Below are 17314 nucleotides of genomic sequence, written 5' to 3'. Positions count from 1 at the left end.
TCGATGTACAACTGTTACTGTTACTATATTGCTTCTATACATTTATTTTATAACAACACACATATATACTTGTGTTATGTTTAGTAAACATTAAAGAGTTAAAATTCTTAAAGCACATATGTTTTAAAGAAAATGATATGTTCTTTCGTCATCACAATTTGACAGAATTGTGATGAAACATATTTTTGTCTATCTTTATAGGGGGTGGAGAATCAACAGCTGATGTTTCTAAGTCAGCATCACAGTTGTCACTAGATGGCACCACTATTACAGCTAAGCCTACTGGTTCTTCGTTTTCCTTCTCTGCAGGAGCATCCAGTTCACAAAACATAACAGGTAAACACTAGGTGTCATCATTGTGGAGGGGAGAGACTTAGGCAGACTTTTACGGAAGTTTGTGATTGGGTCAGCTAAATGGAAACCACTAATGTTCAGTAACATTTGGTAAGCAGTTCTATTAAGAATGGCACATCTCATTTCCCTGAAGACTATATGGCCTGTCCCTCATTCATTGTCCATTGACTTAAACACTTTTTCTTAGTATAAATGTTAAAGATTGTGATTAAGTCAGTTAAAGCAAACACCATAACTATGACAAATGCTTTGTTTGACATGCTGAACTAGAGTTCTAATGTGCTAGATCACCAGGCAGCACATTATTTTTTCTTAAGCCAACCAGCATTTGTCCTCTGAATGCTGTCTGCTTAAGATTACATGTACATATAAGTGGGATCTTACAGATTGGTGATTTCATGAAAATCTGTAGATTGCACATTTACATACCTGTTATCCTATCAGATGAACAGCAAAACCTGTCTTTGAGTCTTTTGTAAGAAATATCATTTTTAAAACTATAAGATAAAGAGAAATTTAATAGGAAACAAATTTTCAGTAAGACAATTTCTACAATAGGCAACATGGCTGAAATTGTTAGTCTACTCCTTATATATGTTATAAGAGTTGTTGCTTAAATGATGAACTTTACTATTTTTTTGTGTTTTTACCTATTGTCTTGAAAAATCGACTTGGTAGAAACTTTAAAATCCAAATAATTATCAACAGGACAAGATCTACTATAAATCAAGATCATGTCCACAAATAGGTTAGCATAGCCAAAACCGTCAGTCAGCAGTTCTTGCCAAGGAATGACGATTTTTACTTATTTTTTGTGTTATCAACTAAAAAGAGATTTTAGTCATGAATTATATTCTAGTCTACAATGTTGGAGAGTGGTAAGTTAAAGATGCTCATTGATCCAGGTGAGCAACACTGGCTCTTAAGAGCCTCTATTTTTATTAAATGAATTGAAATAAGATCCAAATATTCCAATGTTTTATGTTTTGAAGCAGTACTGTGTTTTATTCTAATAATTCACTAATTTACCATTACAACCTTGCATGACTTAAAGTATCTAATGCAGTCTGGGTAATATTTTCAAAAGCCTACACCAAAGTGTGTTGAATGGTCCAAAGCAATGGTTTTCTGACCAATGGTGTCGCATTGTTTTTAATTTGGTGTACAAATAATGATATTACTCATAATCCTTCTGATTCTGAAACCATGAATTTTACAAGATAGCCTTGTATCTTATCATTTTTTTTTGTAGGACTATTTGGTAGTAAACACAATGTTCAGAAGACTTCATCTAGTGAAAGCACCACAAAGTCAAAGGAAACTGTTGAAGGTAGTCAGAACCATAACAGCAACTAGTTGAAACACTACAAGGACAAATAGACAATTTCATATTACCGACTTATGACTCCAGAGTTTATGTTTTTTTGGCGGTTACCTTCTCTTTGGTAGGACATCTTGGTACTCGGTCAAGCAAGAACCACGTTAAGAAGTAAAATCAAGCTTTCAATCAGTACAATTTTGGGAAGAAATTAACTGTTTTATTTTTTCTATACACAAAAAAATAATCTGCCAACAGTAAACCTTCCTTCCCAAATTGCATCGATTATATATTTGATTTTCCTTCTTTTGGTTGCTCTTACCTGACCAAGTACCAGGATGTCCTACCACAGATTAGGCAACCTGTTGAAAAATTATATAATCCAGAGTCAAAGGTCGGTAATATGAAAATAGTCTATTGGCTCACAAAAGAATCATGTAAAATGTACCGGGTATTCATGAATGTGAAATGAGCTCAAGCATAAAATTTTTATTTATTTTGTATCCTATTTTCTTTTTCCGACTATTTTCTAACATTTGACTTGTGTTTAAATTTTCATCCATCTTGAGCACTATTACTAATTAAAAAATTATAAAAAAAATAATTTCATTTTAAAAATTTTTACATGAACTTAAAACATGTGCAATCTACGTGAATTTCATCTCCTAGCTATGCTCTATGCTATTTTATCATTATTGACAATTATATCCACCTTGCCTTGAACCAATGAGCCACACCCGGCCATGATTACACACTAAAATTTTCTATTAAAGAGGAAAAGAAAATTTATGAGCAATAACTATTTTATAATCATGTGTTAGATACAGAACTCAAGAGCTACCTTACGAATGTCATTCAAGAACATAAGGTTGTAACATTGGAACCCTGATCGTGGCGAGGTGTACTTGACTCTGAGTTTTAATGACGGGGAATGCCAGTTTTCCTGCTGAAGGTTGTAGTTTTTTTTGGTTCTTCAGCTTCATTCACCAATAAAAAATGGCCACTATGATAAAGTCAAGGTCGCTGAATGTGGCCTTAAACACCAACAAACAAACAAAACTTATTTTTATGAAAAAATACATATTTTCAGTAAGAAAATGACAAAAAATGTGTTTCCATTGAAAATTCTTGTTTATGTATGCTATTGAAAAAAGTAAGTTTTTGATTGAAGTAAAAAAAAAATTGCTTATCCTTTGAACCCCCCTCCCCCTTCCTCCACAAAAGATGAATGTTAGGTGTCTTATTGCCTAATTGTGTGATTTTATGAAGCTAATGTATAATTACTTTTAGCTTTATATATTTTATAAAAATATACTTATAGCTTTATATATTTTATAAAAATATACTTATAGCTTTATATATTTTATAAAAGTATACTTTTAGATTTGTTTTGCAGTTGCCACCAATGAAAACAAACCAGTGAGTGGATTTTCTTTTTCGCAGTCATTTGGTTCCATACCACCAACTGGTAGCAGTGGAGTAGACACAACACCAAAGACTTCAAAAGAAACGGGATGTAAGCAAGGGGAGACAACACAGAAAGAACAGCCAAGCTCTTCAGTTTCTAGAAGTTTATTTGGTTCTCCTGATACAGGAGCCACATCATCTGTTTTAGGTCAAGCTACATCTTCAGATGATCCTAAAATATCTTCGACAGGCACAGGAATATTTGGTACCAGTTCTTCAAGTGAAACAGGTCTATTTGGGAAAACAGCAGTCAGTCATAGTGTATCCAGTACATCTAACAACACTGGTCTGTTTGGGAAAACAGCGGTCAGTCAAAGTGTATCAAGTACATCTAACAATACAGGTCTGTTTGGGAAAACAGCGGTCAGTCAAAGTGTATCAAGTACATCTAACAATACTGGTCTGTTTGGGAAAAAAGTGTCAACAGATGGACAGACACCAACTACCACTGTTACAAGTTCAGAAGCTACTGCCAACAGTGAGACCTTAAACCAACAAAAAGAGGAAAGTGAAGAAACAGTGACAACTTCATCAGCTGTGACAGATGAAATCAGTGGTTCAAATGTGCCAGCTACAACTAGTAATGCCAGTGGAGGTGGATTATTTGGGCAAACATCAAGTGCAACAACTGGAATATTTGGACAGACAACTTCAGCAGCAGGGACAGGTTTATTTGGTCAGAAACCAGCTTTAGGATTGTTTGGTCAGACCACTACAACAGGAACCTTGTTTGGACAGTCTAGTAGTGCAGCTTCTACCATTGCTCCTTTTGGTCAGGGTACAACAACATCAACTTCCAGCCCATTTGGACAAACATCCACAACCACTGCTGAAAATCTGTTCCTGCAAAAATCATCTTCTACTCCATCTAGTCTGTTTGGACAGACCCCATCCACTACTAGCTCCAATGGCTTGTTTGGACAGACCACTAACTCAAGTTCAGGGGGATTATTTGGCCAAACTACAACTACTTCAACAGGACTATTTGGACAACCTTCTTCTAGCTCTAGTGGTTTATTTGGTCAGCCAGCATCAAGCTCTGGAGGATTGTTTGGTCAGACAACATCACCAACAAGCTCTGGAGGATTGTTTGGTCAGACAACATCAGCAACAAGCTCCGGTGGTATTTTTGGCCAGCCAACCTCTACTCCTAGTTCTGGAGGCCTTTTTGGTCAGTCAACTTCAACTCCTAGCTCTGGTGGTATGTTTGGACAAACAACCTCCTCTCCTGCTGGAGGATTATTTGGTCAACCAGCTTCATCAGCTGGAACCAGTGTATTTGGGCAACCAGCTGGAACCAGTGTATTTGGGCAACCAACTTCATCAGCTGGAACCAGTGTATTTGGGCAACCAGCTGGAACCAGTGTATTTGGGCAACCAACTTCATCAACTGGAACCAGTGTATTTGGGCAACCTGTATCATCTGGGAGTAGTGGATTTGGGCAGACATCAGCATTTGGTCAGAAGACAACAGCTCCAGGATTTGGGCAGACTGCATTTGGTCAGACTGCATTTGGACAAACATCAAGGTAATTTATGGCTACATGTATGCGAGTTGTTAAAATGACTGTCATTTGGTTTAAATTTATTATCTTGTTGTATCCTCTGATCAGTAGTAAAAAAAATTCTATTATTGTAAATCCAGAAATTATTGTGAGGTTTTTATTCTGACCGCAAAAAATTTTTGTGGTCGTATATTGGTATGACGTTGGCGGCGTCGTCGTCGTCGTCATCGTCCGAAGACACATTGGTTTTTGCACTCTAACTTTAGTTGCAGTGAATGGATCTCTATGAAATTTTACCATAAGGTTCAATACCACAAAAGGAAGGTTGGGATTGATTTGAGGGGTTATGGTACCAACAGTTAAGGAATTAGGGACCAAAAAGGGGCCAAAAATAAGCATTTTTGTAACTTCCAGACATAACTTGTTTGTTAGTGTATGGATCTCTCTGATATTGTACCACAAGGTTCCATATCACAAAGGGAATGCTGGGATTGATTTTGGGGGTAATTGCCTCCAAATTTTAGGAATTAGGGGCCAAAAAGGGGCAAAAAAACAAGCATTTTTCTAGTTTCATGACAATAACTTGTGTGTAAGTGTATGGATCTTTCTGAAATTGTACTACAAGGTTCCATATTACAAAGGGAAAGCTGGAATTGAGTTTGGGGGTAATTGCCCAAAATGTTTAGGAATAAGGGGCCAAAAAGGGGCCAAAAATAAGCATTTTTCTAGTTTCAGGACAATAACTTGTGTGTAAGTGTATGGATCTTTATGAAATTGTACTACAAGGTTCCATATCACAAGGGGAAAGATGGAATTGAGTTTGGGGGTAATTGCCCAAAACGTTTAGGAATAAGGGGCCAAAAAGGGGCCAAAAATAAGCATTTTTCTAGATTCCAGACAATAACTTGTGTTCAAGTGTATGGATCTTTCTGAAATTGTACTGCAAGGTACCATACCACAAAGGGAAGGCTGGGATTGATTTTGGGGGTAATTGCCTCAAAATTTTAGGAATTGGGGGCCAAAAAGGGGCAAAAAACAAGCATTTTTCTAGTTTCAGGACAATAACTTGTGTGTAAGTGTATGGATCTTTATGAAATTGTACTACAAGGTTCCATATCACAAAGGGAAAGCTGGGTTTGAGTTTGGGGGTAATTGCCCTAAACGTTTAGGAATTTGGGGCCAAAAAGGGGCCTAAAAACAAGCATTTTTCTAGTTTCCAGACAATAACTTGTGTTCAAATGTATGGATCTCTCTGAAATTGTACTGCAAGGTACCATACCACAAAGGGAAGGCTGGGATTGTTTTTGTGGTTGATGAATCATAAGGGGGTTCAAAAAATTTGGGGGAGGGATTTTTTTTTCCTTTTTTTCCTTTTTTTTTCTTAAAAATTTTCCATTTTAAATTGGTTATTTCTGATTTATATATAAAAGCAAATAATAATGATATGGTTTGAATAGGTAAATTTAAAATTTTTAAGTTCTTAGACCACATTCATTCTGTGTCAGAAACCTATGCTGTGTCAAGTATTTAATCACAATCCAAATTCAGTGCTGTATCAAGCTTGAATGTTGTGTCCATACTTGCCCCAACTGTTCAGGGTTCGACCTCTGTGGTCATATCAAGCTGCGCCCAGCGGAGCATTTTATTATTTAATGTGAATAATGCAACTGGGTGAGTATCACAATGATAAGAACTGATATTCTGTTATCTGATACATACATCTGCATTCAGCTTTTCCTGAAATCCCAATAGTTAATCTTGCATTTTTTGTTCGGTCTTCAAAAATCACAATAATAAATGCATGCAATAGTTCTGAATTTACAGTATTTTCTATGCCCCCTCCGTAGCGGGGGCATTAAGTTTTACCCTTGTCCATCCATACGTCCCAAAGTTGGTTTCCGTTCTTTAACTTTAGTTTGCCTCAACCAAATTTTATGGAACTTATACACAATGCTTATTACCACAAAACACAGATCAAGTTTGAATTTTGGTGGCGTCACTTTAACCGTTCTAGAGTTATATTCCTTTACAAATGGAAAAATTGCTGAATTTTTCTTTCCGTTCTCTAACTTTTTTTTTATTTAAAAAATTGTTAAAACTTTTCATGAATGTATCTGAAGGAGACTCGCAACAAATATGAAATTCTTAATATGACAATTTGAGAAGTGTAATATGGAATCATGTATTTATCTCGGATACCAATTTTCTTGGATTAAAGATAAATTTTTTCGTGGATATTTAGCTTTATGGTTTAACAAAAGTCTGCATACAGGCCTATAGTTAATTTGTACTTTGTAAAACTTTTAAAATTGTAGTTCACCTATACCCAATAAATCTATGAAAATTGATATACCATGAATAATAATGAATCTACAGTATTGAATGCCTGAAGCTTGATATGTTTGATGTCCTCAACATGAACACTTTACAGGATGTAGCTGGAATTTTTCCATTAGACATTACTAATTCACTACAAACCATCAACAGGTAATTCAATTCAATGATCATTTCTTGTAAATTTTGTCATCTTTAAATGATACAAAGGTATGACAGAAAATGTAGGTAAACCATTTGAATCCAGAAATATTCTGTTTTTCAAATATTTTGAATCTCACCAAGTGGCAAAGTCACTTAAAATTTTTAATTCAAATATACTTGAGCTGTTAAAGATTAATTTATTAAGCTATGTATATATATTTAAGCTCATTTGGCGGGACAGCGACCACATCCAGTTCCGGTGGAGGTATATTTGGTGGATCAAGTTTTGGTGGTCTCGGTGGACAACCGAGTACAGAGAGAGCTAACACCAATGTATTTGGTTCTACATCCTTTGGTACTACCACAACGAGTTCCACAGGTAACATTTGTTACTTGTTTATTACACAGTTATATTTTAATCATGTCAACATTAGTGAGACAGCAACCCAACTACAAACAAAACCCAAAAGAAATCTTGAAGTAAACCTATGGTCTTCTGTAATTGATACTGGGTAGAGAGGAAAACAAAAATGTTTCTAGCTTCAGATAGTGAAGTAGTGAGAAATATGATTTTCCCAAATATTGTAAGATTGATTTTCTAATAAATGTGTGTGTGTGTTTATTTTTTTGCAGTTAGCGATTATTGAAAGGTAACAAATTGAAAATAGTTATTATAATCTTGGACATTATAAAAATCTGATTATTTTGGGTTTTTTTTCAGGTTCCATCTTTGGTAATCAAGGAAGTTCAACTTTTGGAGCCAAGAGTTCCAGCACTTTTGGAGGGGTAGGAGGTTTTACCAGTGGGGGAGGTAGTGTAGCTGCCTCAGGTTTTGGTGTTGCATCACAACAGACTAGTCCTTGTAAGTAATAAGTCAATTACCAAATACGAACTAGCTTTAAAATCCAACAGTACCATGTATGCATGTAATACTAAAATGCCTATCTATTAAAGGTAAATGTGTTTGTGTTTATTCCAATCTGAATTTATTTAATGCTTACATATAAAGTTGTAATTGTATATGTACAAACATTAATTATGATAATTAATTTTGACCTTCAATAACTGTTGTCTATCCATATGGTATATTAAATGGTTCAACAAAATAAAAAATAATTAATTAATTGCTCAACATTTGATGCTTGAATTAATTACTTCAAATTTTTTTTTATGGTCCCGCAACAAAGTTGTCGGGGCCATATAGTTTTACCCTTGTCCGTCATTCTGTCATTCTGTCATTCCATCATTCCGTCATTCCGCAACAAACCATTATACGCAATTTTTTTCTAAACGCCTTCAGATATTAGGCTGCTTTTTGGTATGTGAGTTAACCATGATGAGTTACAGATCAAGATTAAGTTTCGTTCTGCTCTACTTATTTTTGCCGAAATTACAGGCTTTGGACTTTGATAAATAGTTGAAAATCACTGTTATACAGACTTTTTTTCTAAACGCCTTCAGATATTGGAATGATTTTTTGGTATGTGAGTTCACCATAATGAGTTATAGATCAAGTTTAAGTTTCGTTCCGCTCTGCTAATTTTTGCAGAAATTACAAACTTTGGACTTTGATAAATTGTTGAAAATCACAGTCAACCTGACTTTTTTTCTAAACGCCTTCAGATATTGGGCTGATATTTGGTTTGTGAGTCACCCATTGTGTGTTACAGATCATGTTATGTTTTGTTCCGCTATGCTGATTTTCATGTCGTTTCAACATATCTTGTTAGATCTGCAGTACATCCACTTCCTGTTTGCTGATAGTGTGAAATTTAACTACTCATTGATCAAGGAAATTTTTCATCAAACTAGTATTGGTCTTGAGAGCTGGATACTATCAATGCATGTTTGTGTCCATATGTGTTGTTGAAAATGCAGATTTTTCAACTTTTTGATACGGGGCCATTCGTCTCGTTCCGACAAATCTAGTTAAAAACTAATTTCTGTCCTTTGGACGGGTTGTCGTCTCTTTGACACATTCCCCATTTCCATTCTCAATTTTATCAAATTAATGATATTTTATTTAAGCATTTCACCTTAATAGTACAAGACTGATAGCTAATATAAAAACAAGAAGATATGGTACATGCTAATGAGACAACTATCTACCAGAGTCCAAAGATGTTGATGTACACAACTATAGATCACTGTGCACCCTTAAACAAATAGCAAAACCCATAGTGTAAAGCAAGCTATAAAAGGCCTCAGAATGAAAAATGTAAAGCAATGTAAAACGATTAAGTAGTGGACCCTCTGAACTTTATTTAAAAGTAAGACCTCTATCGAGGGGCATAATTTTGAGTGTGTTGGATATATATAAAGTAAAATATGATAAGTAAGAATAAGGGAGATGATATTTCACATCCAATGTGTATGGTGACTCTCAGCATGTTGAAGAAAAACCTTTTTAACAACTTAATATAAGTCAATAGTATTAATGTTCATACTTAATGTCAAGACTTATTTTTTGCTTTAATAGCTCTTGCTAAGTTTTGATTTTTTTCATATATATTCTTCTAATGATGGAATATTTGTTTCTTACAGACTAATTATAAGGCTTAGTATATATTTTAGCTGGATTTGGAGCTCCTGCTGCTTTTGGGGGTAGTCCTTCATTTGGAACAGCTCCAGCTTTTGGTACCAGCCAAGCCTTTGGGAGTAGTCCAACATTTGGTGGCAGTGGTGCAACAGGATTTGGCAGCCAACCAGTTTTTGGTAATCCAGTAGGTGGTAATACTATGTTTGGATCTCCACAACCTGGACAATCAGCTGGATTTGCAGGGTAAGGGATTTTCCTATTTACTTTCCATGTTAACAAACTCACAATGATTCAGATTTAATTTTCAATAACCAAACTCACAATGATCCAGATTTTAAATTCCAATTTACAAATTCACATTGATTCAGATTTTACTTTTCAATTAACATACTCCCAATGATTCAGATTTAACTTTCCAATTAACATACTTACAATGATTCAGATTAAAACATTTTAATCAAACATTCTTTTAGTGTATAATGTTTCTCAGTAGGCATTTGTGAAGTGATAACATTTACTTTTTGGCCAAGGTCATTTGTTTCCATACATGATTTTAACATTTAAACATCCTTGGCTTTTGACTTCTGTGTTTGAGCATTCCTGATGAAGGAAAATCAAGGAAAGGGCTTTGGACGTATCAAAATTTATAAAATGTTATTTTTCATCATTAAGCATTGCTATACAGATTTTCTTGTATTCATTTGAAGGTTTTGAAGTGCAGGAAGCAGTTCAACATTTGAGGCTATAGTTGGGAGTGATTATGTTTATATACTTGATTCAGTGTTGCTGTATATGTAATTTTGTTTTTAGATATGGTGGTACAGGAAGCAGTCCAACATTTGAGGCTCTAGCAGGGAGGAGTCATGTTCCTATATTTGCTTCAGTGTTGCTGTATACATAATTTTGTTTTTAGATATGGTGGTACAGGAAGCAGTCCAACATTTGAGGCTCTAGCAGGGAGTAGTAATGTTCCAACATTTGGTGCATTGTCACAACAAAGTCCTGGTGGTGGATTTGGAGGTGGAGGGTTTGGATCAACTCAACAACCAGGTGATTATTATCTTATTCATGAAATTGTGAATTTAGTTGAAAAAAGTCTTTTCACTGAAAATTCTACAGGCTCTGTATAACATTGTTAGACAGTAACAACTAATGAGCTAAGTGGAAAGGTTTCTACTCATTTTGGATGGCCATTATAGTTCATATTTACACCATTTGATGTCTTTCTGTTTCATTGACAGGAATAAAATCTTATTTTAATAATAATAACAGATAACAAGTGAAAAAAACCAGAGACCAAATGACGTAGAAATTAGTAACTATAGGTTACTGCCCAACCTTCAACAATGAGAAAACAGCAAACCCCATAGCAATCTATAAAAGGTCCCAACATGACACAGCCTGATTTATGTACAAAACAATAAACGAAAAATAAATATGATATACAGCAACAAATAACCCCTACTAGTTCTGAATTACAGGCTCCTGACTTGGGACAGGTACATACAGAATGGCGATAGGTTGAACATGTTTGCAGGTGCACAAACCATGCCTTTTATCTCTTATATACTGCTCCTCATTTAAGGGCATATGATACAGTAGGAGTAGCATATATAAACGCATTCAAATTTAACACAGTGTTTTTGACATGTGGCTTATCATAGATATCCAAAATTCATTTTAACCTAATCAAATTGGTTGCATGAATTTTAAAGCAATTGCAAGGGTTAACCGATATGCTGTTTATTTAAGCATGCTAAATCTACTGCAGGGCCTGAAGTTACAGACAAAGGCTTTCTGTACTATCAACAACTAGTACCATTTTAAGACGATGTGTTCAGCTAAAAACCAAAAAATAATGCATTTCCCCCATTTATTTCTTTGACAGTAGTTTGTGTACAGCTCCAAGAATGTTATACATATACGTGTATCAACATTTCAAAATAATTGCTTGATTTCACAAAAATTTAATGCCATTAACCTTCATTTAATGGCATGTAAACTGTCAGGGAGTTAGTTTTTTCTAGTTTGAATTATTTTACATTTGTCATTTTTGGGGCCTATATAGCTTACTATGTGGTAAGGGTTTTGCTCATTGTTGAAGGCTGTAGGATGACCTATAGACATTAACTTCCATGTTATTTGGTCTCTATTTGAGAGTTGTCTCATTGGCAATCATGCCACATCTTTAATCCACCATTTTCTACATAAGGAAATGCCTGTACCAAGTCAGGAATATGACAATTGATTTCCATTTGTTTGATGTGTTTGAGCTTTTGATTTTGCCATTTGATAAAGGACTTTACAATTTGAATTTTCCTTGGAGTTCGGTATTTTTGTTATTTTACTTTCTTCTTATTTTTATTATGAACACGTTGCAAAAAAAAAACAACCGGTGAAAATACCTGAATCTATTTTTGCTTGAAAGTTGTGTTATTAAATTGAAAAAGTATTGAAAAATGAAAGTTTGTCTTTTTACCTCAACAAATAAAATATTTGAAAAGTAAGTCATGAAGGTATAGTTGTCTTCAATGTAATGTGACTTAAATCAACAGAGGCTGTAATACCAATTTTATTTTATAGACATTCAATATATTCATAATATTATTAATTCTTGTTCAGTATATCCATAATACTCTGTTTATATGTTACAGGTTTTGGCCAAACATCGCCACCGTAAGTACAATATATATATATATATATATATATATATTAATGTTAAATTTTGTTTAATTAAGGAAATTAGAATTTGACAAAAAAGTTATGAAATTAGAATTTGTAATATCCAGATTTTTGAAAAACAATAGATTACAGAAAAAAAGGGAATGAAAAGGGGAATAAAAATTTTCAGAGAACAAGAAAAAACTCTCCAAATTCAATACACATTCAAAACAAATTAAAAACTTTGGAAATAGTTTACAAACAAACCAAAAAAAAAAATTGTTTATAGTAAAAATGTAAGTACCTATCAAAACATGATGTGGTAACAATGTCGGATTTAAGGATGTTCATTCCAAACAAATGCAAAACAAATGTTTTAAAACATGTAAATGAAGATACATTTTCCTTATAACGTATGTTTAAGAGATGTAAAACATGTGCTTAACATACTTTCTAACATACATGATGACAGAAAATATACTAATCAAATTATGTAAAAATTGTAAAAAGGGCATCCAATATAATCTCACTCTGGAACGATGATGTTTTAAATTATACGTCTTATTTGTTATGTCTTTGTTTTTAACACATGTTTTACAGCTGTTTATTGGATTTTTAACATACGTTAAAATGTATGTTTTCCACACATGGACTTAAAAATACATCTTGCATATATTTTATTACATACTTGAATTTTAATAAGTGAACCAGAAATTGCTTAATTGGCAAAATATATGTTTATTCATACATGGACTTTAAAATACATCTTGCATATGTTTTAATACATACTTGAATTTCAATAAAGTGAACCAGAAATTGCTTAATTAGTAAAATGTATGTTGATTTACAGTATGCCATCAGTAATATGACTGCCAATCAGATTGCTGGTTTTAGTTATCAGTAATATGACTGCCAATCAGATTGCTGGTTTTAGTTATCAGTAATATGACTGCCAATCAGATTGCTGGTTTTTGTTATCAGTAATATGACTGCCAATCAGATTGCTGGTTTTTGTTATCAGTAATATGACTGCCAATCAGATTGCTTGTTTGTTGACTTCAGTTATATGACTGCCAATCAGATTGCTGGTTTTTGACATCAGTTATATGACTGCCAATCAGATTGCTGGTTTTTGACATCAGTAATATGACTGCCAATCAGATTGCTGTTAGCTTTAGCCATCACTTGGCATCCGTCATCGTCCGTCGTCGTCGTCCGTCTGGTGTAAACTATTTCAAACATCATCTCCTCTGAAACCACTGAACCAATTCCAACTAAACTTAATCTGAATGATCCTTAGGGTATCTAGAATAAAGTTTGTGTTTTATTTTCTGTTTCGTCAAAAAACATGGCCGCAATGGCTAAAATGCAGTTTTTGGCTTATATCTCAAAAACCAAAGCAGTTAGAGCAAATCTGACATGGGGTAAAAGTGTTCGTAAGGTAAAGTTCTATCAGCCCTGAAATTTTCAGATGAATCTAATAACCCATTGTTGGGTTGCTGCCACTAAATTGGTAATTTTAAGGAAATTTTGCAGTTTTTGGTTATTATCTTGGAAAGTATTAATGATGAAGATAAACTGTAAACAGCAAATATGTTCAGCAAAGTAAAATCTACAATTAAGTTTTATATGATCAAAATTGTCAATTGACCCCTTAAAGAGTTATTGCCCTTTAAGGACAATTTTACACAATTTGTTTATCATGTTTTCTAACTTTAAAAAATCTTCTCCGAAACCACAGAACCAATTCCAACCAAACTTCAGATGAATGCTCCTTAGGGTATCTAGAATAATGTTTGTGTTTTATTTTCTGTTTCGTCAAAAAACATGGCCACCATGGCTAAAAATAGAACATAGGGGTAAAATGCAGTTTTTGGCTTATACCTAATAACCAAAGGCGATAGAACAAATCTGACATGGGGTAAACATTAGGTGAAGTTCAGTCAGCCTTGAAATTTTCAGATGAATCTAATAACCCATTGTTGGGTTGCTGCATTTTTGTTATTATCCTAAATCATTTGTAAATAGTATTAATGATAAATATAAACTGTAAACAGCAAATATGTTTAGCAAAGTAAGATCTACAAATAAGTTTATATGACCAAAATTGTCAATTGACCCCTTAAGGACTATTGCCCTTAGAAGACAATTTTACACAATTTGTTTATCATGTTTTCTAACTTTAAAAAATCTTCCCTTTTGAAACTGCTGAATCAATTTCAGCCAAACTTGGGCTGAATGAGTTTCAGAGTATCTAGTATAAATTTTCTTGTACGTCAAGAAACATAGACACTATGGGTAAAATGTATTTCTTTGCTTTTGGGGAAAATATGACAGATACAAAGAACATCTCAATGGAATTTTTAAGCCACTCATTAATAATTATATTAAAAAGCAGAAATAATCGTTGATGAAAGATTTAAGCAAAAAATTACAGGTGAGCGATTCAGGCTCTTTAGAGCCTCTTGTTTTTTACATCAGTTATATGACTGCCAATCAGATTGCTGATTTCTGACATCAGTAATATGACTGCCAATCAGATTGCTGGTTTTTGACATCAGTAATATGACTGCCAATCAGATTGCTGGTTTTTGACATCAGTTATATGACTGCCAGCAAATTGCTGTTTTTTTTTACATTAGTGATGTGACTGCCAATCAGATTGCTGATTGTTTTTGACATCAGTAATATGACTGCCTATCAGATTGCTGGTTTTTGACATCAGTTATACGACTGCCTATCAGATTGCTGGTTTTTTGACATCAGTTATATGACTGCCAATCAGATTGCTGGTTTTTTGACATCAGTAACAGACCTGCCAACTATCCCGATTTTGGCGGTATTATCCCGATTTTCATGCCTCAACCCGAATCCCGATATCGGGTTCCTAAAACAAGCAAAAAACCCGATTTTCATAAATTCTACCCGAGAAAATTTTATTCTTACCGATTTCCGGTAATGGAGGACAACATAGAGATATTATCCAATCAAATTCATCGTAGTATCTGATATTCGGGTCATGTTGATTTACCTGAGGATTATCGATCTGTTTTGACACTAAGTATTATGTAAACATATACACGTGCCTCAATAAAATCAATGATTTGTCAAAGTTTTATGGGTCTTAATTGGTAATAAAATTATTGATCTTTGTTATTTATACCGATCAGCTTGGGAGTTACATAATTAACTGTTTTAATTTTTTTACTTATCATTTAATTGAGATTAATTATATTATAATCAAGTTAACTAGTTAAAACAATTCTTTAATCAGGTGAACATAGTTAATAATTATCTTAATTATAACTGATCAAAGGAATTTTGCAAATTAAACGTAAAGGCTTGGATGCTGTTTGCACATTGAGACAATTGTTATAAAAGGATATGAAAAATGGAATTGAATCATAACAGTTCAAACTATCACAATGGTTGTTACTCCACCCAGCAAGAAGAAACGTTTGCCATGCCGTTTTCTTGAAATGACCAAGTCCAACACAGGAGACTCCCATGCTTACTGCAAATTATGTAATAAAGACTTCAGAATAGACCACGGTGGCCTTAATGATGTTAATAAACACACCAACACAGCAATGCACATTAAGAACCTACGAGCACAGAACAGTACCAAGTCTGCCTCCAACTTCAATGCAGATTGTGAGAGAGTCTTCAGTATGGTCAAGAAGATACACACAGAACACAGGTCATCACTGGACAACTCAACACTCTGTGACCTACTTACCACTAAGATCAACTCAGACTGTGCATGCTACCAGCTAAAACCAGACAAAGACTTGTTGAAGACAGCAAAGAAAGCATGTGTTGCTTACAACAAAGACTGTGGAAATTAGTGCCAAATGACAATTTTATAGTGCTGACAATTTTAAGTGATGATAATGTAACTTAGTGCTTTCTACTTAGTGCAAAATGAACATTAGTAGCTTTTATGTTTTTTTGCTCCTTGTGTATTATTGTTTTGTATTGTTTTTATCTCCTTTAAATGCTACTGAATAAATATTATTAATATGACATTTACCTTGTTTATCTTTTCATGACATAGTTTGCAATGTATGCATTAATGAAGCAACCAAGTCATTGTTTATCAATTTATTTTAAATAGATACAGTGAAAATACAAATAAAACACTGAAATAAAACAAATATAACACTGAAATAAAACAAATAAAACAAATGAACCAAATGAAAGAAACATCATTACACAGAATGATACATACAGCATCAAAACAATCTCAAAAATTCAAGAAACAAACCAAAATTAATCCTAAATATACATGAAATACTTTCTACTGGACATTATAAAAAAAAACAGTCACAATTTTTTTCCCCGGGGAAAATCCCCCATGGAGGTTTTCAAAAGTTGGCAGGTCTGCAGTAATATGACTGCCAATCAGCTTATAGCTGGTTGTTTTGTGCTGCAAAGCATGTCTAGCATTTGTCTGTATTAATAGTTTATTCAATTTGAATATTTATTCATTTTCAGAAGTAATCCGTCTTTCTCTGGATATAGGTCTTAATTGTGTGATATGAGCAGGTTGACAACTATAAGAACTGAAACAATTTATACCACCTACTGAGAAGAATTTATATACAATGATTTACATTGGAGACTTTACAAAATGTTATAAAAGCAATTGTTTATGTGTTGAATTTGTGGTTTATTAAAAAAAATATTTAGCAACATTTTTGAATTTGAAAATATATTATGAAGACATTTATGCAAATGAATAGCATAGTTAATTATTATATCCATCTCAAACTAATTTTTGGAAGGATATAGGAATCAGCCTTTCTGTTCCTCCTGACCAATTTTACGGTAAGTAGTCCAATTTGATTGTAGCTTTACATAAAAAGGATAACAAGAATTACCAAAAAGATTTGGAAAGACCTAGAGACAACACCAATACACCTATCTCCTTTACAAGGTACAGGTATACAAACAAACAAGCATATATGTATTAAAGCCTCATATCTATGT

At 33.7% G+C, this 17314-nt stretch overlaps 1 protein-coding gene across 2 annotated transcripts in view; it reads left to right on the top strand.

Moving 5' to 3' along the window:
• LOC127729434 (nuclear pore complex protein Nup214-like) overlaps nt 1–17019 on the top strand; it is a 63548-nt gene extending 46529 nt beyond the window's left edge. The window contains exons 24-32 of one of the 2 annotated variants that reach the window (XM_052237260.1): nt 202–336; nt 1607–1684; nt 3069–4668; nt 7347–7501; nt 7844–7984; nt 9697–9904; nt 10575–10711; nt 12316–12337; nt 16820–17019. In XM_052237260.1, coding sequence (XP_052093220.1) covers nt 202–336; nt 1607–1684; nt 3069–4668; nt 7347–7501; nt 7844–7984; nt 9697–9904; nt 10575–10711; nt 12316–12337; nt 16820–16853 — 2510 coding nt within the window. In that variant the 3' untranslated portion in view covers nt 16854–17019. Of the gene's footprint in view, nt 1–201; nt 337–1606; nt 1685–3068; nt 4669–7346; nt 7502–7843; nt 7985–9696; nt 9905–10471; nt 10712–12315; nt 12338–16819 lie in introns of those variants that run through there. The other variant, XM_052237261.1, reaches the window with a different exon arrangement.
• The last annotated feature ends 295 nt before the right edge of the window (nt 17020–17314 follow it).

The sequence above is a fragment of the Mytilus californianus genome, unplaced genomic scaffold, assembly GCF_021869535.1.
Source record: "Mytilus californianus isolate M0D057914Y unplaced genomic scaffold, xbMytCali1.0.p SCAF_2, whole genome shotgun sequence".
NCBI lineage: Eukaryota > Metazoa > Mollusca > Bivalvia > Mytilida > Mytilidae > Mytilus > Mytilus californianus.
This window is presented reverse-complemented; position numbering and strand designations above follow the sequence as displayed.